At 38.2% G+C, this 23,959-nt stretch overlaps 1 protein-coding gene across 1 annotated transcript in view; it reads left to right on the forward strand.

The window, feature by feature from the left end:
* The window catches only part of sky (GTPase-activating protein skywalker), a 183,062-nt gene that overhangs the window by 50,887 nt on the left and 108,216 nt on the right, over positions 1-23,959 (forward strand). The window contains exon 2 of the mRNA XM_065225032.1: positions 2,601-3,749. Within this exon, the coding sequence (XP_065081104.1) occupies positions 3,626-3,749 (124 nt within the window). The 5' untranslated portion in view covers positions 2,601-3,625. The remainder of the gene's footprint in view (positions 1-2,600; positions 3,750-23,959) is intronic.

A 23,959-nucleotide genomic window follows, 5' to 3' on the forward strand; every position in this document is an offset into this window, starting at 1 on the left:
TGCCATTTTCTAATAAAAGATAATAATCTTTATATATGAAGCTTAAATTCATTGCACTAATCTGCCATATTAGAAATTCGAAGAATGGTAATGGTAATTCTGAATAAGTATGTTCAGCAGGAGTAAGAGTATGATATCATTCAATTTATGAAGATAATTGTATTGGGAAAGTAATACTACGATGTGAAATTATACTTTCTCAAATTTTGTTCTATGGTCAAATCTCTAATAAATAATAATTTAGTTCGGAAAGTGCGTCCATAATTCACTTGGTGGAACTAGTTTTCTTATAAACTTCGTGAACATCTCGAGATTCCTATTAGATACAAAGTTGCTGTCTTCTGCATTGTTGTTCAGGAATTGTGGCCAGTCATGATTCCGAACTAATTCGGAATCATCCCGATAGGTTGTACCAGTGTTTTGTATAAATCAGTGTTGGGAAAGTATCAAAAAAATCAAATCTCATCAACCCCCAAGGTCACGTAAAATAAACAAGCAAACAATGATATCGCAGTTCGGAATATCAAGCTAACAAAACTCACCAGTTGCATATCTCAACAAACTGTAGTGAGATTGAGTTTCATGATTTTTGCTTTACACCCGAATGCAGCCGAAACTTCTATAACGGCTGGCAGCAGTCACTTCGTGTCTGTCGTCGGTGAAGAGTAAAAAAAAGATAGCAAACTATACTATCTCTTTCTAAGAAAACGATGTGCAACGGAATCATTTTTGTGTCGAGTCAACGCTCAGCTTGATTTTCGCACGTTGTGAATAGTCTCGCAATATAAAAGGAGCTTGTAAAATCAATATCAAGCATGATTTTTTGTTCCAATATCACGCGTCATATTGCAAGCGCATGAGAGCGGAAAAATATAAATTGATTTCTGATTTTGCCAACACTGGTATACCTACATTATAAGATTTTGAATAATATCTTTTTAGTACTGCTAACTGCTAACACTGGCGGATAACAAAAGTTTTTTTTATGCCAGAATACCGTAATGATATTAAGTTGCATTTGTTTACATTTAATTCTAGTAGACTTTTTTATACGCCGTATGTAGAATATGTGTATTTCATTCCGGAATATATTGAAGAAAAAAAAAACTTCATATTGTCGGTATATATTAGCAATTTTAGTTTTTCGAGAATTAAAGAAATGTTTACGTATAGAATAAAAAGAAGAGGTCCCTAATGAGATTCTTGGGGGACGACTAAAGTGACTTGAATTGGACTCGATTTCTTTCCGTTGAATTGAATTATTCGTTGTCGGTAAGTTAAATACGATTCAAGTCATTTCAGGAGTCCTGACCCAATTCCATTTGTTTTTGCTATTTAAAGAGTAGCATTGGTATGCCAATGCGATCAAATACCTAGCTAAAGTCTATATAGAAGGCTTCTACGTGGTTTCCATTATCCGTTGCATTCAATGAATAGTCAATTAGTAAAGTAAATTTGTAGAGGTCGAACGACCGTTGAAAAAGCCTTGATGCACGTCAGTATTTCTATTTTTTTTATTTGAAGAAATATAATAATCGTTGGCAATTGTCTCGAAGAGCTTGCAATGCAAGAGATTATGGCTATTCCACGATAATTACGTACGTCAGATTTTCAGCCAGATTTAGAGAAAAGGGCTGTTCATTAACTACTTAGACAGTTTTTTGGGATTCTTCCCCCCCTCCCCCTGCGTAGACAGTTGTCCATAGGCAATTTTTAAAATTTTGTATGGGCCGTGGATATTTGCCTTGGGGGGGTTAACAATAATTGTTAGTTCAACGACAGAAGAACTAACAAATTTAATTTTCAACAAGACGTTAACAGCAGAACTTGAAGCTAAGTTACTTTCATTAAAAAAAAACTCTTGACTGCATAATAAAAGAACAATCTGCTATAAGACATAATAAAAGAACAATATGCTATAAATGAGTTTTCATTATGATAGGAACTGCAAAATTTAATACTGATTTGCTTTAATTTTGTTATCCAACTTTGCTCGGGTAATGCTGCTTACAAATGATGAAGCATCAGAATCTAGAAAAATTTCTTAATCCCATAGTAAGATTTTTGTTAGTACAGAATCTGAAGATTTCCAACAACTTTCCCTAGATCTCATTTGTATTATGTTCAAGATTTCTAATACAATTTTTCATTTCAATCCCACACTTTTTGCAATTCGGTCTAATGCCCCATTCAATCCAGCGTTCGGCATAGTGATCATGAATATATTCCATGACTCAGTTGCTCAGTAAGTTCTGGGGCTTTGCATAAATAAGAGGCCTTTAGCTTAGACATTTTTTGTTTGTTTGTTTATTTCTTGCCCACATATAAGTTGAACTATGTGCACTTGGTCACGTTTAAAAAAAATCTAGTCATTGAAAACTTCCGTTACTGCTGACTATGTTAGACCCGGAAATTTATCAGATTTGAACCGAGAAAACCGGGAAAAAATCGGGAATTTAAAAATGAAAACTCACTGGCCACCCTGTTAGTAACAGTATTTTCATAACCTTTGACACACCGCTGTTTGATTTGACGTCACATTCTGTCCGTTACATGCACAAACTAATGAATTATTTTTTTTCTTCGGTTCTCTCCCCCAGCTTACAACATGCTTTTTGAAGATCTCACATAAGCGCATCGATCGAAGGACAATGCATGCATTCAGAGTACGCCCCGGGGTACTAGTGTCCCCATAGACTGACTGCGACAGCAACCAACGAGCAAGCGAGCGAAAAGCCATTCAGCGATCCATTTGAGATTAGTTTTTTCGGAAGCAAATCGACAACGCAAAGAAAAGCAAAATATATAGTGAGATTACCTTAGTATCTCGCTTACGCGAGTGTGTGTGTGTGTGTAGTAAGATAAGCAACCAAGAGAGCGCTCAAGTCTAGTCATTTCATTCTTGCATGTTCGCTGTTACTCGCTGTGATATCCCCAACAGAAATCCATACTCCAAATCAGCTGCTCTCTATCAACCCTCCATTCCGGTGAATCCCTCAAAGTCGTCTATCGCATCGACAACGTTTCCTCAATTTTGCTTCAGTGGTGGTGAAGCTGTGTGTGCACCTTCAAAGCCCTCCTCTACACGACACCTGACTTGTTCCTAACTCTGTCAAGTGTTTATACCGGGCTCGCATGTTCAAATCTCAGCAGCGCGGTACCGACAATTAGTCCGGCGATTATTTGTATTTTTTCGGGCCTTGTATCGATGGAAGAGAATGCAATCGGGGTTCGCGTGCGGTTCGATATATTGCTGATGAATAAAAAATAATCAAGCAACAGATAGTGACGAGCAAGGCAAAGCAGAAGAGCGATTTGTGGTTGGTTATCAGACCCCGTTTCGCACCGAAACTGGTTCATATTTTTTCGCGGAAAGTGTTCAAGATCCGGTGGCCACAAAGGGTGAAAGGAGTTCGTTGTTGGCGGAATTCATCGCAAAAGTGTGTTCAAGAAGCTTTCGATACGTAACTGAACCGAAGCTCTCCAACAACACCTCGTGACTGGAGGTTCTTAAGAAGAAAAACAAAGCAAAAAGTATTACCTTTAGAGTTTAGTGAAAGAAGCAGCTCGAGGGGGAGTTTATCCTTAAGTGTGAACCGTGAGAAGAGAATCCAACCGATCCACAATGCCGGTGAATGCCATCGGAACCGATCAGCTGAGCGGTATCGAGGAAGAATCGGACATCTATGAAGCATTCGCACCGCACGTGGACACAGCCAACATCTCGGTGTTGACCGACACCCCACCAGGTAGGTTGTTTTCCATTAGCTATTTTCCATTCTTGCGGGATTTGAACGAAATCCGAAAACAGATGGGTCATGTGTTGTGTGCGCTCTGGGGCTCTACACTGGCGTACCGCGCGGAGTGTGACGGGGGTCTTGTGTGGCTCGACATAACAGCTGAGAGCGCTACCGAGTACAGTAGTGATAACGGCGCTTACTGTGCTATTTATGTTCGAGAGGCGTTCGTTGTGTTTTCAATACACTTTGAAGGTTGTTGTTGTATTTTTCTGTCGCTATCATCGACAGCTGTGGAGCGTTGATGTTTCGTGATATCTTAGTGTGGCATTTTGATAAGTGGACTACTGAGCCGATAGCTCTTGAAGCTGCGTCCGACAGAAGTGGCTACTGGATGTAAACAGTGTGGCGTGGTCTTCTAGGCGTATCTGGAACAAGGTTCCAATCAAGTAGCACCATTTGATTTCTCAAAGGCTATGCAGTATTTGTTGTAGGCCAATCTGTAAATGCTCACAAAATGACGTAAATTAATTTCGGTTGACCATAATTCACTTTTTTGAACTATTTGGCATCATTTTTTTTTACCTGTGCACCAAACTATATTTGTTAACGATTTACCACCTCATAATAGTTTTTGGTTTATTTTTTTCAATGCTCCAAGAATTCCAAAAGATACTCAATACTATATTAATCACTGCATCTACAACATCTAGATGCATCATGCAACAGCTTTTATCGATCGTCATAAGCATAAGCCAATTTAATGTATCATCAACCATTGTGTTTCTCAAATAATGTTTGATCCTGGGTTAAACAGATAAACTAGCTTCAATATTTCCGGAGTGATTTGAGATTTCGGCGTAATCACTTTTGTAAATAATCACGTCAATCACCGATTTCTCGCAAATAAAAGCCCAACCTCTGAAACTAATAACACAGTTGGGTAAAGGAACGATTCCTCTATCATTTGGTATACTTTGTTTACAAGATTGAGCTTTTACTTGCGAGAAATCGGCGATTGACTTGTTTGTTTGCAAAAGCAATTACGCCCAAATCTCAAATCACTCCGGATTTATCTCCGAGTCTGAGACCTCGCGTATTATTTGAAAAGAGTCTTTTTACGCGAAGTAATCATAAAATCTTAACTTATCTTAAATTTATTCTCGTTTTTATTACAAAGCTCTTCGACTGAAGTGTAATAAAGAATATCAGTCAAACACTTCCGAGAGAATATTCCAGAAGTCCCTGGGTAGCAAACTCGAATTATTCAACACTTCATTAATCAGAACAACACTATCAGAATGAACCACAGAAAGCTCTCAAGTTTTGAAAGACGCAACCGGCGCAAACATCGCTAATAGCGAATTTGTTTATTATGCAGTTCCAACCTGGATCGGGTATCAACGCTCTGCTTGTTTTCTGACAAACGTCAGTTTGCTCGTTTGTTTTTAAAACCTTTACAGGTTCGCACTGACAAAAGGTTCGGTTTCGCACTGGGTTGGAACTGGTTCCAACCTCTATAATCAACAAATAATTTAGCGAATTATTCGCTATAATTGAGAGCATTGCAACAGGCAAGAGAGTGAGAGCGAATAAATTTTGAGAAAGCATTCGCACTCCCTTTCTTGCTTATAAATGCACAGCGAGAAGTGCACGCTTTAGGTACATATACATCACCACCCATTCACCAATTCCAACTCACACATTCAAACCACTCTGCAAGTATGATACACATCTAAAGCCTACCAGAGTGCTGTTTTCGTGTTGCTCCCGTTTAGCGCGTGCTTGTTTTCAATGAAGATTAGTGGCGCAAGGCACCATGTATTGGATTGTGGGCAATGTGTGGTATGTTTCAAACATGATTTAATTTGATCTCCAGGTAATAGTAGCTTTGGAAATCACTTAGACATCAGGCATTTGACGATTAACAAACGATGCCACCCGCCACCGAAGAAGCTCGCTTTTAGGTGAAATATTTAACGAGTTTTGTCGTGGTAGGGATTATCGAGTTTATAAATGAATGCATTAGGCAGACCATTGGAACCGAATTCTTCTTGAGGCAAGCCAAGGTCGTAGATGTAATTGCGTTATACTAAAAATAGAGTATTAATGATAACTTTTGATCTATAAGTATAACTATAATGTGACCAGAAAATCTATAAAAATCTAAATGCATAATTTTATATTATTTGCACCTGTGTTGTGCACAGGTTGCACATGTGAACGCGACGCCACTGCTATTTGGTCACTAAGTCACTATTTTCTTGGGCACTAACCGCTTCCAGCCCTGGATAAGAATTCCAAGGAGACCCCACAACTTAGTCAAGGGTAGTGTTTCTATATTGTGGCCATTTTTGGTTTCCCGTGAAACGAATTATTTTTGTTCAAAGACCAGAAAATTATAAAGTTCGATTCATGGCAGTTACAAATTAGAATTTTTATTTTTTGATTTCGGTAGAACGATTTATCAAGTATAGAATAGTTTAACCACATAATGTTTGTATATTTGCTTCCATTGGAAAAAAAATCCGAGCTGCCTTCGGTTTTTCTTCCGACTGATTGCGTAATTTTTAGTTACGACTACCCTCGGGAGTTTCTTTTGACTTAGAAGATATATCCCAGAAGTCTCTTCCCACTTTCCTTAAAATGTGCATCTGATTTCTTCGGAAGCTTCTTCCAGAAGTTCTTCTGGCTTCCACGATAACTTCTTTTGACTTCCGCTGGAAGGTTCAATCGTTTTAAGCCATCCCATATTTTTTTCGACATCTTCGGAAGGGATCTCATAGCTTAGTCAGTAAAGGCACGGTATTACCAAGACGGAGGCGACGGGTGTGATTATCGTTTTTGTGGAGGCATACGTATCCTTGTTTAAGAGATGAACTAGCCTCAGGCTAAAAATCTCTATAATAAAGAACAAAAAAAAAAAAAAAAAAGTATCCTTGTTTTTTTTTTTAATATTATGGACATTTTACATGCATGCATGCATTCCTGTCATATTCATTTAATTAAAAAATGTGATTTTTTTCACTTATCTTGATCTTGTTGAAGGGTCTGCTTCATCTCCTCCTTTGCTGAATCATCTGCGTATCATCTTCTTATTCTTCTTGTATCTTCTTCACTTCTTCTGATCTTTTGTTTTATCTTGGAATTCACTCTTTGATCTATTTTCACCATGTTTCTGTTTATGTTCTTAATTTCTTCACAATCTTCTTTATTCTTTATTTCAATTGCCTTATTTTCCGCTCCTACGTCTTCATGCCTTCCCCAATTTTCCTTCGGTGTCGTCTTCTTCATTTCGCTATTTTCCGCTATATCTTCTTGATCTTCTTCGTTTTCCATTACGCCTTCATCTGTTACTTGGTTTCAATTAAATTATTTCATCTTATTCTTCTTCTACTTCTGCACAATTCAGGTTGTTTCTCCTTACTCTTTCCATGCGCTATCCGCTTTGTGTTTTTGATTAGCTTCACCTTCTTTACAGCTTAGTTCTCCTTCTTTGATCTTCATCTTTTCCTTTTTCACATTCTTCTTCCCTTCCTTGCTCCGTTAACTGCTTAAGCTTCTTACCGCTACACCGAGTTTTGGCTGCTCCTCCTTGTTTTCTCTGCATCCATTCAAATGTTTCGGTACAGTTTAGTTTGACTTAGAAAATTCAGCATGGGGGTTTGCCAATGTCGTTCTTTTGTCGTTGACGCTCGCAGTTTTTGCACTGCAAAATCACGTGTCACACATTTAAAACCGTTCCACAACAACTGGGCGTGGCTTCTTTCTTGAGGGAAAAACCTGGAAAATCAGGGAATTTCTTTTTGGACCTGGAAAATCAGGGATTATCAGGGAATTTCATTCAAAGTCAGGGAAATATTTCTTTATAACAGAAGCATATTAATAAGTATGGCTGACTTCGCTAGTTTCAAACAACTTCATTACTCGTTGTAGCTTGAGGATGGTTTTCAATTTCAAATTTTAAATAGAGTTGCGAAGTTTTGGATGTTCTATGCTTGATGTTGCATTTTTGCAAGTGGAGCAAAAGTTAATCAAATAAAAGGGTATTCCGATGATTTTGATCCTATTATAAATTCAGCTCCCACTGCGTGTTGTCACATTCCTGAGTTGAACCGAGATAAAAAATTCAGTTCCGTAGAGTCGCTAGACGTTGTTAGTTGTTGCAAAATTAAGCTGCTTATGGGAATGTGCGTCTCTTAATAGATGTTATACCTAATTGCGTCTGACAAAATTTAACCTTCAAGTAGATTCTGCGTCTGCTCGATACAGCTGTGTCCAACAAAAATCAATCCCATGAGCGCATTGGAGGGTTTTTTAACAAATGCAAGATTGATTAAGAGTTAAGCTGGACTTAGATAAGGCAAGTCGTTGATCAACTCAGTTGAATTCAATTGGTTTGAAAAGTTGAGCTTGGTTCAATTTTTTAATTAAAATCAGTTAAATCGCATAGTTTACACGTTCAAGTCAGTTGAATTCAACTGAGTTGATCAATTATCTTGCCTTGTCTAAACCTAGCTTTAAGAAAAGATAATTTTTTTCTGAATTCTTCTAGCTCTTGTTCCTTATTGTGTTCTTAACAGCTTGATTAGCTCAGAGAACTAACTAATTGATAATTTACGATAATGGTCTTGCTTGGGAGAATTTTTTTTTGATTACTCGGAGTAGCACTTTTATGATTGAATAATGATTCAAAGATACGTAGACAAGCATTGCTTTGATGACAGCATAGAGTGTCTGTATTAAGTATTCTAGGCCTTCATTGTAAACCTGGTTAACTCGTAAAATTAGCTTCACAGTAAAGTTTTAGTATGGTAATGTTGCTGCTATTGCAATTTAGATGGAATTAACTTACATAATTTTGGAGATGAAAGCGTTGTTTTTACTTTTTCCCACAGGAGGAATCTGCCCGCGAATTAGCTTTTGGTTAAGCATATTATCCGGAAAATTTTCTTAATGTGCTCAAGGCAAAACAAATATAATGGGATTAAAAACAAGTGTTTCATATGTGAAATGCAGAGTGACCAGTGGACCTGGAAAACCGAAAAAAGCTGGAATTTGAAGGCACCGGGAAAATCCCATGAATTTAGTTGACAAATTTGGAAAAATATACCTCGTTCTACAGTAATATTTCAAGACTCTTGGACTGGTCTAGATTTTCAGGATAACTACAGTCACTTTGAAGAACTATTAAGAAAATTTTAGAACTTTTTTTTTCAAATTTGAGCAGATTTTAGAATGAATTCTAGAGCTAACACCAAGGTATTTCAGAGAGGATTTTTTAGGTAGCTTTAGGAAAACCTCTAGGTGAGTTTTTACTAGATCTTTTTACTAGAAGAGGATTCCAGGATTCTTGAAAAATACCAAGGAACGCGAATTTTGAGGGTACAATTCCAAAATAATTATCCGAAGATCTATAAGGATAGTTCGAGTATAATTCCAAGCGCATTTCGAAAGGAATTTCTAGAGAATGTTAATGATAATTCCATACAATTTTCAGAAGAATTTAGAGGAGAACTCCAAGATAATTCTGAGCAAAATTTGAAAACAATTCTCTATTCGCAAAAGCTAATAGGCCCTTCTCAATGGTTGGTCTGACGTGAATTCTACGGAGAATTTCATGCAAATTAAAAAAAATTGAAGCTCCAGTGAATTTTTAGAAATGGTTTAAAATTCGAGGAATGGATGAATTTTAAGAATTATTTGGAGTGTTCTACAGAGAATTTATGTACTATTTTAAAAATAATTTCAAGATATTTCCAGAGAGAATTTATTGTAGAAGAATTCTGGAGAGATCTTTGTGAAAGGAAATTAATCTAAAGGAAAGGCTTGAGAACAATCAAATAAAAGCCTGTAAAGTTTTGAGCGAAATTTTTATACACAAATTGTGAAGACTTCGAACCTGTCGCAGATCCAAATTCAAGATCCATAAAGGGTGCTGCTGTCTTAGAAATTACCCATTTTACCTTTGGCTTCATCGCTTTCAGTTTTTGGTTAATTAAAATACCTAAACCGCGATAATTTCTAAAATTCCGAGAGAAAAACGGGAAAATTGCTGATCGAGATTTGCTGGTCACCATGAAGATGATTTGGAGATTTGGATGGATTTAGGGTAGAATGCGGATCCTTCCCGTTTTTGGCAACACGAGATTTCTGTCTTTTTTACATTCTATAAAATATATGGAACGCTTTATTTAATTTGAAATTGTACTGGACCACTCTTCATGGGTTAGAGGTCCGGCTGGTAATTCATGAAAAAATGTCCATAAAGCCCTAATATATTCTGAGAAAAGTTATAGCTGAGGAGTTGTGTGGCCAAAACCGGGTAGGCACTGTACCTGGATTTTTTTTTAATTTACTGGGAAATCAGGGAATATCAGGGAATTTTGGTTTCTTCTTTGAGTCGACACCCTGTTCTTCAATAAGAACGTATTGGTTAGTCGCGTGTGACCAATTTTCAGCTGTGTTAGCACACGCTTGTCGAAAGTGCTTCCCCGTTCCGTCCACTTGTGTCTTTGACCTCTTTCAGCTTGGAGTCTCAGAACGCGAACCATGGTCGTTCCATCGTTGCTGTATTTTTCCGCATCACTATTCTTAACGCATCATCGCCTGGGATTGGTACATCAATGGGAGGTGGTATTCTCGCCATGTTTGCTAACCGATCAGCTTCGTTGTTTCCGTGGATACCGGCGTGCCCAGGTATCCAGCAGAAACGGACGGATTTGTTTCGTGCTATTTGCTCCACTTTCTGAATCCACGGGTGCTTAGATGTTCCCGCTTCAAAGGCCTGGAGACAGCTTGCAGGGGCCGTAAGAATGACTAATATGTTAGATATGTTCGGGATGGAAACAGCCATCTTAATGGCGTACGCCTCCGCAGAGAGAACACTCCATTCCTTCGGAAGGCTGAACTAACCCGCTAGGAATGCGGCACCTGTAGACGACGGTTGATCAGTGGAAGCGGGTCGACAGTAGTTGTCGCACTACCGGGCGGATCGTCGGCTCGTATGCATTTTTGGACGTCCTACAGGATCGATGGTTTTCGTGTGTGCCATGGACGATCGGTTTGCCGCAAATTTGACCGACAGCGGGGTCCGCTGAGTTTGTCAGCTCATAAAGGTCGATCCGATGCTCGCCAGATAAGTGGGAGGAATTACATTTCTCGTTATGGAATGTGCTGCCCGCTTCAGCCATACTTGATTAATTCTGGTTAGTGACGAAGGTGCCGGAAGCAAACAATACCATTTTATTGTAGACTGGGGCGAGGTTCTACAGGGTTACCGGTCCTCCTCGGCTAAGTACTCCAATGACGTACATCAATTTCGCGGTCACTAGGGCCGAGCTCACCTGCAGTAGCGATTTTCGATCGCCACGCGGAAGTTTGGCACCGATCATCTGAAGCATCTGTAACCGAGGTCTGTCCGAGGGACGCTGCCTTCACCATTTGATAGGGAGGTTTGAACTTCAGAGTACGGTCGAGGGTCCTCGACGTGCATTCGCACTGCAGTAAAGGGTGTACGATTTTGTAGCTGATATGGTGAATCCAACGCTTTTTGCCCCTTTATCGACAGCTTTGACGGCGGCTTGCAGTTTACGATGTAGGCCTTCATCTTTTGCCCCTCGTAAGACGAGAAGGAGGTCGTCCGCGTTCAAGAGATTGTGGACTCCTCTTGGTATTATCCGGAAGATAGGCTGCATCGAGACGAGAAATAGTTTCAATAATAGGACAGAACTCAGTGGTATTCCATTTTTCAGCTGGTATTTGCGAGACATATGTTCTCCTACTGACACCTGGAACGTCCTTTCCGAAAGGAAACTTTGCAGCATGTTCATCATCCAACCACGTAATAGCCATGATTTTAGTGTGCGCATAGCTCCGTGTCGCCAGGTGGTATCGTCTGCCTTGGACTGGTCCAATGAGGCTATCAGGCAATGTTCATCGTAGGTTGGCAGCGATCTTTCCAACTTGGCAAAATATGTATCAGTGCCGGGGCACGCTATGTCTGAAGGCACTTTTTTTTTGCAACATTCATGTACCTCAGTGTTTTCTTCACAGGATGTTAGTATTGATCCTAACAAACAAATCTGTGATGGTTTTAAAATATTTCATCTTAGGTTTTTTGAGAAAATGTGTTTTGAAGTTTAAAACGCTGATTATGAAGGCGTATATGGACTATTGACGATACCAAACTATTACGAATTGAATAAATTCAGTCAAGCAAGGTCCAAAAGTTGATTGAATTAACCCAGGAGATAGTAAGTATCCGAAATTATTGTTTCCCGTACTCAATAAGAGGCGAAAGTGGCGTTTGCAATCCTGAGAGGTGGTAAATTTGCTTGGATTTTTAAAAATAAATAAAGATGTTTGATTCAACAGCGAAGAAAATAAATTCTGGCAACCATGACAAATTTGTTTGAAAATCGTTTAACCGATAATGGCCATAATACAGGAATGAAACCCACACGATGTTAGAAACTTTTGCCCAGTATGCTTAGGTAGCCCTCATCTTGAATTACTAAAGAATTGCTAGAGCTTCTTGCAGTTCCCTTATTTTGTCTAAGGAAACTTTCAGGAAGGTTCAGCGACTTTCTAGGAAATTCCGCGAACTATAGGGAACTGTGGCGAATTTTAGAAAAGTTTTGCAGTTTATGAACTTTCCGAGAAGCTCATTGAACTTCAGGGAGAGAAGTTCTACAAACTTCAGGAAAATTATGCCATATTCAGGGACATTTTGTGAGCTTCAGGCGAGTTAAATGTCCTCCTGGTAAGTTCTGCGAAGATAAGAGTGTTTTGTAAACTATAGCAACATTATATGAATTTTAATGATGCCCTGCAAAAAGTTCTTTAAACGTCAGGAAATTTTTGCAAACTTTAGGATGATCTGTGAACCACAGGGAAAATTAACAAACATTAGGAAAGTACTGTGAACTTTAAGAAATATCTGAGAAATCCAGGAAAAAAAATGACAAACTCAGAGACGTTCTGCGAACTTCAAAGAAGTTCTAAGATCATCAGGAAAGTTTAAAGAATTTCATCGAAGTTCAACGAAATCAAGGGAAAATTTCTGAATAGGGATTTGAATTTGAATGTAACTTCTATAAGCTGTCTCATCAGGTCGTTGATGGAACAACTTCCACTCCATGTCTTAGAAAACAGGTATGATAGAGAGAATTTGTTGCGATATATCTTTCTCTTTTACGCTTCCCTTATGAAATGTGATCAACGACATGAGCAGGGTGGAAGGCGTAAAAAATGAGAGTTCGCCACCTAAAAAAAATACCGTAATTACGGCTCACGCATGTTACACACTTTAAAAAATCTACACGCGCTGTTCATGTGTTTTGCATTTGAATTGGCGCAATGTGGCAATCACATTAATTTCAAATGCTTCATTCACTTACAGCACACATGAATTTCATGTGATTTAAACGTCAAAGTCATGTGCTTGATTTATAATCATGAAATGTTTTGCATATGAATATGTTAAACCAGACATGCTAAATTTATGCGTGATGCACATGAATTTGATGAAAGACCTTGTAGCAATCTAATAGTATAACTATTGGATTTAGATTTTATTTGTTGATGTGAAAAAGATAACGGAATTTCATTTGAGAAAATCGTAGTCATGCATACTACATTCAAATAGTATCGTACAAACATAAAACATATTGTCCAATACCTTTGAAAATCAAAACATTACTACGGTCTTCTTAAAAGATAATTATTGAACGGGTTTCAGTATGTGAAAACATATAATTTCCTACAAACAATACTCACATACTCACGGTTGATAATTTCGATGATTTTGTTAGGAAAACCCAACTCCACTAACAAGTCTTCTCTCCATGTTTGTTTTGACTCTTTAGGTACTTTTCTCATCCTAATAGTAAGATCTCGTGTAACTCATGTGTCATACACGTTAAATACACTAGTAGGAAACAGTAGCGCAGAAATATATGGGGATCTCTTTGATTTCGAAAAGTTAACACATGAAATCAATGTGTGCTAGTATTGATTTCATAAGCAACAAAAACATATTATTTTTGTAATTAAATCTCATTACATCCGTGTGAAAAGCACATGGTGACAAGTAATGAACGGTCTTCACATTCCAAAACACATGAATGGAACGTGTCATTTTTTTTTTTTTTTTTGAGTGCATTGCCGTTTACCGGTATAAACAATCAGATCGATGTTCACAAATATCCAGAAGAAAGATGTTAACAAGAAGTACAAACCATTTTGACTGTCGAATTGTGCGGCTGTGTAGAAATTTACAAATCATGTCTGACGCAGGACATTTTAACGTGTCATGATTATTATAGGAGTTGTCATTTTTAGACTGTTGATAAGATTTGTAGACCAATAGACCAATAGACGTTTATGATGCAATTCTAGGTCTTTTTAATCTTGTTTAGCGATTGTGAGACCTTGTTGGTGTTTTGACGTTTCAAAGCCATTGTAGTGTTTTGAGGCCTTTTTCGCGCTTTAAAGCTTTTATTGTTTGACTTTTTTATAATCATTCTGGCGTAGGTTTTGACTCGGTTTTTTAACATCGTTATGAGGTGGTTTACTAAATACATTGAACTTTCTTTAGCTCGATATTCAAGGGACCATCGAATTATAGAATAACAATCCCATACAACATCGCTATTACAGAAGCCATGAAATTAATGTTTACTATGGTTCTATAACTCAATATCGAGTTAGTGGACATCAAGTTGTGGAGAGTTGACTGTAGTTTTAATACTAGATTTTTTATGCTACTCATGCGATTAGATAGCTCTTTCAGAGTCTTCAGATAATGTTTGAACCTGTACGAAAAGCGTCAAGCCGGTGGTTAATCAACGATTCAGAATCCGCTCGAACAGCTTCGCCATGCAACTGGTGAGCGAGATTGGACGGAAAGCATCAGGTCTGGAGTCGTGGCAGTGCGGTTTTGGAATGGGGACGACGACAGCATTCCGCCAGCTAACGGGAAACACACCCTCGTCTCAGATTCTGTTAAGACGTATCCTTGTGCTTGCCTTGCCACCCAATATACAAGTTCATGCATTGGTAATTGGCATCGAAGGCTCTCAATTAATATAACTGTGGAAGTTCATTTATTATAACACTACTGAGCACGCAATAAGCAATGAGAGCACGCAATAAGCAATGAGAGCACGCAATAAGCTAATATGCGATAAGCAATAAGCTTGAAATGCGAAGAAGAAGAAAAAGTAAGGGAAATGGCTCTCATGTTGGCCTATGGATCTTAGATTGGGCACATCGCTAAAAATCTGCTCTTTATCAATTTTATCTAGATGAACACGTCATTGGGACGGTAATAATGGATATTTTTGGTTGCTATTGAAAGTTTAGTCGATTGCTGAATTTATGTATGGGCCCAAATTAGGGGCATTTAGGCCGACATTACATCCATTTCCCCTATTTATCCTGAATTTTCTTCCGACTTCGTTAGTTAGTAGTTTTGGCTTCGCATGTAAATTTTTCCTGATTTCTTTAATAGTTTTTCCTGGCTTCCCCCGGAAAATTCTTCCGACTTCCTATGGAACATTCTTCCGATGTACCAAATGGGATCTTAAGATTCTTTGTAAGTTAATCCAAACTTTCTCCTTAGAAGTTTCTTTTGGCTCCTTTGGGAAATTTCTTATAACTTTCACTCAACAATCCTGCCAAATTTGTTCCCCGGGAAATTGGAGCAGACTCCCGGGAAACGTGATTTTTGTTAATATACCGGATAGGAAACACTAGTCAAGCCCCATGAAGCTAGAAAGTAACGAAGACGTAACACTCCCTACAATACTCATTGTTATGATTAATGCATTAATCATCATACGGCCTGTAGTTTACTTTTTCCTCCCCCATGAAACTAAATCTCGCACAACGAAGCGATAGCATGCCACTCCAGAGAAGATCCAATTTCGTCACATGAGTCAGTCGTTGAGCCAGTCTTTTGAAATTCGTACTCGAGAACACCACATTCAACGAAAAACGCGCCCGCGCGGAACAAAGAAATCCCCACCGCGAGCGTGTACCGTACCGTAATGTGTCATGCCTTTCCAATCATCGCTTTCGTTCTTCCATAGAGCCCATAGCTTAGCTACTGACTAGTGCGATTGAGCGCTCGCCATGCTGCGACAAGCATCAGGACAACGTGACTTGCGCGGCACTGTTCTCACGGATGAGCTGTGATCAGTGCAAGCGCAATTTGTTGTGGGAATATTCTGCGAGATGTCATTGCGATCGCACGTTGTTATCTGATGGGATGAATCGAATACCCAACCGCACGGTCGATTAAGCCAACTCAAATTTGAGTTTCGATTACTCTAATTTCAAAAAAACGCAAATTCCTCATGGACTAAGTAAAATTGTCCCCGATTTTCCAGGAAAAACTTTTACAGTATGAGGAAACCTACACATGAGTAAAACTTTCGTCGATTTTCCTAGAGAAAAATTGGACTCATAGTATATAAGTAACCTACGATTTTGTGAAGTGAAAAACCACTCAATTGTGAGTCGATCGCATCGGCCGTGGCATCTTCGTAGATTTGCTGCGCGACTGGCGGAAACAATCGGAAGTAGCTATTAAATTTCAAACATAAACATGACTTCACAGAAGTGTGAGTGCGCGAGATAGATATTGATTGCGATCGTCGGATGTCAGAAATACGTGTGTCCGAAGGCGGCGTCGCGCACTCACATACACGACGAATAAACATTAGAGTCAGGGTTGTATGCGTTGTTCGCTCAGCTGATTCGATCCACGTGACTAGCTCTGGTTGGGAGTCAATGTCGGTTTTTCTATTAATTCAATTTTTTTCTACATTGTCGCCGATGTGCGCTGCCAGTGTCAGTTCGTGTGGATGAAGATAATATTTATTAGAAGGCCGGTTGGCGGCGAGCCAACAAGACTGCTTGGCTGTTGATGTGACATATCTTGTATGTAGAGTGTTTACGTTTGATTGTTCGGGGGGAACGAACAGGGCACGAGTTTTCTTCGTATTAATAGGGCTGGTTTTAGGCGGATCTACTGCTTCAGATTTGAATTTGTTGCTCAATACTTTTCCTTAGAATTGATGAAGTTACGACGTAGAATAGCAGATGGAATATTCCTTCAGGAATGATTGGAAGATTCTGAAGATGTATTCTCTGGCTTAATTTCACAGCAAGCCAGATTTAAGAAATTATTTAACTTTTTCTGGTGTTAAGTCAGACCGGACTTAGTGACATTTTTTTTTTCGAGAAAAACTAATTTACCCGTCTGGCTGTTTTCATTTAACGAAGCTGACAAAAGTGAAATGTAGCTGAAGGAATCCTAGGTCCAATGCTATCATTATCTTTTTTTTTAATTTAGCTATTTAGTCTCCTTTGACATAACTCCAATCATATGTCAATGGTTGTGGAGCCAGAATGAATCAGAATGCAAAAATCTCATCATTTATAAACCAATAACCAATATCGCACGCCGGCAACCATCGTATTTCGCCACCTCTCTTAATTGGTTATTTATCCATCAAATACGATACAGACAAAAAAAAAGTGAAATGGATTCATGGATGCGCGAATCAAATGAACCAATAAAATAGCGAGCGTCATAAATTAACCCCGACAGCGACGTAGCATCACTTCGATCGATAGCAGTAAAGCACCATATACCATAGGGTGATATCTCACATCATGGATCGACCAACAATTGAAAAGGGTTTATTAGCTTTGGTATCCAAACCTTTTTAGCCATTTTCTCGCGAAGCTTAGTCCGCCCACACAAACCAACAGCTTCATCGGGTTGGGTAAACTTTCCCCTTCACGATGATGCCATTGGTCTACGTCGGTGTCCTTCGGCTTTCAAGGAAAGGGCTTACAATGTTTTGTTTACAAAAGCTGATAGGCCGTTTTCAATCAGTGGTGAAGTGTATTCGAATGGTAAGATTGTGATAATTTTCACATTTCCACACACCACTGGTCAAGCACGAGCACAACATTGATTGATTTGTGCTACAGCAGTTGAACATTCTAGTTTTTTTAATTTTATTTTGGTCGTTCTCAATTTGATGTCATGATTTATTCAAGATGTTTTCTCACTGAAAAGTCTCGAGTTGTTGTAGGTAAAATGCGTGGTTGATGTTCAGTGTATCCAGCTCACTGGAAGTAAAAGATTTAAAACAATCAAGTAAATTACGCACTGCATGGGCTGTGTGGAATCAATCTAGGTCAAGTTTGTTTGGTTTATGGAAACCAGCTAGTTTGTTACTTTCGAGATCATATCAACGGCGAATATGTTCAGCATAGTCGATCTATCATGTCTAGGTGACTGACAACACTATAGATCACCTAAAGCTAGTTCATAGCACAATGCCATTGACCGACACTAATCTCGCCGGTGGCTACAACTCAACATACAACGTGATGGTGTATACGATATGACTTGTACCTAGTAATGTTTCCATTAAAAACTGCTGAAAAAAACATTGATGGAAGATTGTAATACATAATACAAATACTTTTCACGGTTTTCAGTAAGTCATACAATTCTAAAACCACGACCAACCGTAATTGGAATTTTTCAATTATCGTTTTGCTCATAAATCATCTTACGATACTAAAATTAACGCATTCAAAAATGATAGGTTACATCTCAAAGCAGTAATTTGGCTGGATACAGGTGACAACGACTCCCGCCATAAGGGTGTGGAGATGCATTTATTGGACATTATAATTATCCCCCGCGCAGGCAGACATCGACACCCAGTACTGCAACGTGGCGTCACGTTACCGCATCATGCACATTCGCGGCGGCACTAGCGGGGGGGTTATTAAAAATTACGCCGAGACTCCGAGTTCCGTCACTGATCCTGTATTCGAAAACCGTTGCGCAGTGGATGACAATTTTCCTAATTGTCATACAAATGAATGCAAATTTGGCGGCTCAGAACGTGACAATTAGCAGGCGCGTGCAGGTTGTCAGCAATGGTGTGACATTGTGCAAACGAGGTCAGATGCGGTGATTGCATAGCAATGTATGGTTTTCTCGGAACTTATTTTCTTTTGAGTGCAAGTTCCGTTTTGTCAAATCGAGGCAGTCGTCTTTTTATCCGCTGATACTTCAACTTGTTTTTAGGTTAGAGATTGAGTCTTTGGATGCATTGAATATTTCACCGTCTCCCTTGGCCAATCAAAGGTTGTCCCAGTTGAGAGATACAAATAATAAGTTAACGCAAGTTTGAGTTTACATGTTTTCAATGCCCGATTTATAATGATAAACAAGTGTACACCAACTTTGTTCTACAAAGAATATATATTACTCTTTGATTTACACACTAAACCAGGTTTCCAGCTCTACAAACTGCAGGAACATAAAGGCAGTTAACACGCTAAAAATATGGGAAACTTACTGGAAGCTGTAAGAACCTCAAAGCGGTTCTTTTAGCATCCGAGACTTTTTAGGAACTTTGATGAAGTTCCTAGAATTTCAGAGAACTTTACAGGTGTCAAGCGAACTTGAGAAATTTAGAATACTTGACGGGTATTGAGCAAATGTTTAAGAAGTTCTAAGCAACTCAGAAAAGCAACATAGATTAAAAATCTATAATCGTAAATTTAGATATATTCAACATAGTTCCATGATGTGCTGAAAAACAATTCGAGAACCCCTAAGATGTTCCGTGAATTTCAGGGAAGTACAGAGACCTTCAGAGAATTTATGAAAACTTCAGAAATATTTCAAAAACTTCACAGAAGTCCAGAGAATTTCAAGGAAATTTAAAGGTGTTTACGGGAATCCTATTTATTTCCGAGCAGAACCGAAATCATCAATAGAACTAAGAGCTTTATGGAAGCTTCGAGAACATCAAGACAGGTCAAAGAATCAAAGGGCAGTTCAAATAATTTCAAGGAAATATTAGAAACCTTAAAGAAGTTTCGAGAAACTCAGTGAATTTCCGAAAACTTCAGCAAAGCTCCGAGAGAATTCCTGGAAATTTTATGAACATCCGGAAAATGTGAGAGTATTATGGAGATTTCAAGAACTTAAAAAAATGCGAAAATTTCGCTAAGTTGATTAGAGAACATCAACGAAGTTCCATTAATAAAAAAAAGTGAGAACTTTTAGCAATCAGCGATATGTTCAAGAAACTCCAGAAAACTAAATATAGATATTTTTAGAAAGTTTAATGATATTCAGCGAAGTTCCGAGTACTTCGAGGACGATCAGATAACTTCTGAATAATCCCATCAACTTAGCAAATTTGTAGCGACTCACAAGGAGTTCCATAGAATTATAGGGTAATCCAAGAATTCTATGATTAATCCTAAAACGTCAGAAGCGTCAGGGAATTCCCTCCCCTTGGCTAGTTTTTTAACCTGGACTTTGGTGGGCGGGCCTAATCTTATGCTTCATAGTGGAGCGTTGGAGACGGTTGGTTTATGGTCCGGCATCGTTGGCTCATGCCGTGACAGAATAGCGTCATGAGCATGCGATGAGGATTACTGAGCTTCCCCTCTCTGATGAACCATTGCATAAGAGAACCAAAGTTCTAGCCTGAAGTGATAGTATCAGACTTGTTACTCCTTTATTTGAAAGCCGCGTTGTAGTACGCTTACGAATAGGCACTGACGTTGGGTGCGATACTGGCGGGTTTTACCGCAAATCACTCTTATTTTATTTATTTTTACGCAGATAGATTTATTTGGGTTGGCAAAGGAATTATACTAAATATTGCAATATTTCAGAAAGTGCCCAACAGTGCTCCTTCTACTTGCGTGACAAGCTTTCGTTATTGTTTTCATTGAGGTATTACTCAGGGAACAATGTTAAACACCATTTTTGTACATGGTTTTGCAACTAATCTTATATGTGCTTCATTTTGATTTGGGATAAGTGTTTGAACTATGGCTCGGGATTTCCACTGTGGCGTGCTTCTATTGTGACATAACCATACGTATTTTTGTGGTGTGACATAGTGGAAACGTGTGAGCGTAGTTGAAGCATATACCCTATGACATTTAAAAATCAGCTAGGAAACTAACTTCAAAGTGAAGCATTTTAGTCACTTGAAGGTGTCACCTGAGACGAACTACTATATTTATATTAAATACAGGTCAAAGTCAAAAACAACTTGAAACACGTTAAATTTTAGATTACATATACAAGTGCAGGTACTTAATAAAGCATGGTAGGTAGATTAGAGATTTCAATTATTTATTAAATTAGACTAGAGATATCATAATCATCAAAAGAACTTAAATAAGAAAATTTAGAAAGCCTGGTAGCATTAAGTGGATTAACAGAAGAGTTAGGATGCGGAGGGTCCGCTTAGGGAGGCAACTAGCCTTTAAAGCAACTGGCAACTAGCCTTTTCATGTATTGTCTGTTTATTTTGATTATTGCTTTAAAATATCAATTTGGTATATATGTGAAAGGATGAATCAGTGGGAGATGGATTTTCGGTTTCTTTACATTTAGCATCACTATGTGTCATTTCCTCAAAACCCCCCAATAACCGGCCTCTTCAATCCCTTTCTTTTCCCATGGCGTTCAAGTGGTCCGCATAGACTATTCAGCCATTACCTGTCTTTTATCCTCGGCTTTGGATTGACTAGCGCTCCCATTGCCCCACCAAACGCTGCAAAATGAAAATGAAAATGAAAACGTCAGAAGCGTCAGGGAATTATGAATATATATCAGAAAATTTCCTGGATTATTGAACAAATTTAGAGAACTTCAGGTAAGCAAAGATAAGTTCAGGAAAAGTGACTGCATAAAATTAATTTTAATATCAAATCAAAGTGGCTGCACTTCAATCGTGTCGAAAATATGGTGTCATATTACTTGCCAAAAATAGCAAAATTATCATTAATACAGTGCAATAACTGACATTACGCTGCTTTAACTGCATTTGTTTATTGTTGTGACCATAAAAATTACATGAGATTTTCGACATGATTGAAGTGGATGTAATATCAAAATTTATTTTTTGCTGTGTGGTTATAATACTTTAGGAACATTTTCGAAACTTCAAGGCAAATTAATTAATTTACGTAAGGGCTCTTTAAAAATTACTGATAAATTCAGGGCAGTCTAGAGAACTTTAAAGAAATTCAGTAATCGTTTAGGCACCAGGAAAGTCTAGACTATTGAAGAAGTTTTAAATTTGTGTCGATGATTTAACGGAAGTTTTATGAACTTCAGAAAAATCTTGAGAACTTCATTAAAAATCATTGAAATATATTAATTATTTCGTTCTAATGCCATGAAAAATTTCGGGAGCACAAAAGTTCCATCAATTTCGAAAAACTTCACAGAAGGATAGCGGTCGAAAGAAACAAAAAAAAAATATTTTTTTCTTACTGAAGATTAATCCACTGTGAGTGAATCTTTAAAGTTCAAAGTGTGAATGGAAATAACGAGAAAATTTATTGGTTTTATTTAAAAATTCAATATTTTCTTTAAAAAAATCCTTAGTAAGAAATTTTTTAAATTCTTTGAGGCTTCCAGGTATTTTTTTCCGGTTTCCAATTTTTTATAAGTTAGTAGACACCAGGGCTATGCATTTTCGAAACAAAGAAAAGAAAATGAACTCTCCGCCGAATCGCTTCATTTCGAGCAATATCATTTTCGTGTAAGTCATTGGTTTTCTTGTTATCGAGTCACGATGAACATTACTCCTTTCAAACATTACTTGACTATCGCTTGTTTCGTTCGTCAAGTGCTTTAGTTCATTTCAATATTTGTTTCAATTGACGCAATGAATGACTCGAAAACTGCTTCCTTCGTTTTTTCCACTTTCACTTCAATTCGGGCTCATTCGACTTTTCACTCATCGCGTCGTCAAGCAACAAAATATAGTATCCGCACAATATCGGTTGCCGATAGAGATGGCATCCGGGTTATAAATAGTAATAATATATTATGTTATGTTAAACGAAAATTAAATTAACGAGGCCATTCTGGAGTCCAATATGACAATTGGTTTTCGGAAATGTCAAATACCCTAAGATATGGGTATTTTAGGAACGGGAACAACGCGTCGATGTGAAAAATCGATATCCAACACTATGTTCAGATACCATTTTGGAATCCAATATGAACCCATCAGGGTTCAGAAAGCGTCAAATACCCTACAATATGGGTATTTTCGGAATGGGTACAACGTGTAGATGCCTAAAATCTATATCCGATGCCATTGTGAAATCCAATATGGCGGCCATTAGGTTTCATAAAAAGTGTCAAATACCCTAATATCGTGGTATTTTTCGGAACGGGAACCTTTACGATTCTTACGACGCGTAGATGCTGAAAATCGATATTCGATGCCATTTTCAGGCCACTTGACAGTTCTTCTGAAATCGGAAGCTACCATCATGAATTTCAAGATGGCATCAGACATCGATTTCTTGCTTCTAGATGTCGCCCCGATTACAAAAAAAAACCCACATTGATCGGTATTTGACAGTATTTCACAGTTTTTTCTGAACTGAAGCCGCCATTTTGAATTTAAAAACGGCGTGACATCAATTTTCGGCATCTACGTCTCATCCCCATTCTGAAAATAACTATATTTTAGGGTATTTGACACTTTTACGAAAATCGGAAGTCGCCGTCTTGGATTTCAAAATGGCGTCGGATATCGATTTCCGGCCTCTAAACGCCATCCCGATTCCAAAAATACTTAAATTGATGGGTATTTGACAATATTTCCCATTTGTTCTGAATTCGGAAGTCGCCATCTTGGATTTCTAAATGGCGTCACATATAAACAACTTAGACTTCATACAGATTACAATAATATCAATATTGATGTGTATTTGACTGTATTTCCACTTTTTACTGAGTCGGAAGCCGCCTTCTTCGATTCAGAATGTCGTCGGATATCGATTTTCATCCCGTAGACATCACCCCGATTCCAAAAATACCTTTATTGATAGGTATTTGATAGTATTTACCACTGTTTATTAAACTGTAAGCCGCCATCTTGGATTTAAAAATGGCATCGAAAAATGCCCATATTGATGGGTAAACAAACCACCCGACAATGATTAATTTGACATCAACGTGCACAGATCTATGCGCATACGCTTAAATGAACCGAGTGAACAATCAGCAAAAGTCATAAAAACTGCGCGAATTTTGATCGAATAGCTTTGCTTCAATGCAAAAGTAAGTTCATTTGATAATGAAAGAAGAAATGAACACGAGTCAAGCCAAAACAAACAGC

This window comes from Ochlerotatus camptorhynchus, unplaced genomic scaffold, assembly GCF_037179485.1.
Source record: "Ochlerotatus camptorhynchus isolate MF236.1 unplaced genomic scaffold, CSIRO-AGI_Acam_v1.1 ptg000220l, whole genome shotgun sequence".
NCBI classification, from domain to species: domain Eukaryota; kingdom Metazoa; phylum Arthropoda; class Insecta; order Diptera; family Culicidae; genus Ochlerotatus; species Ochlerotatus camptorhynchus.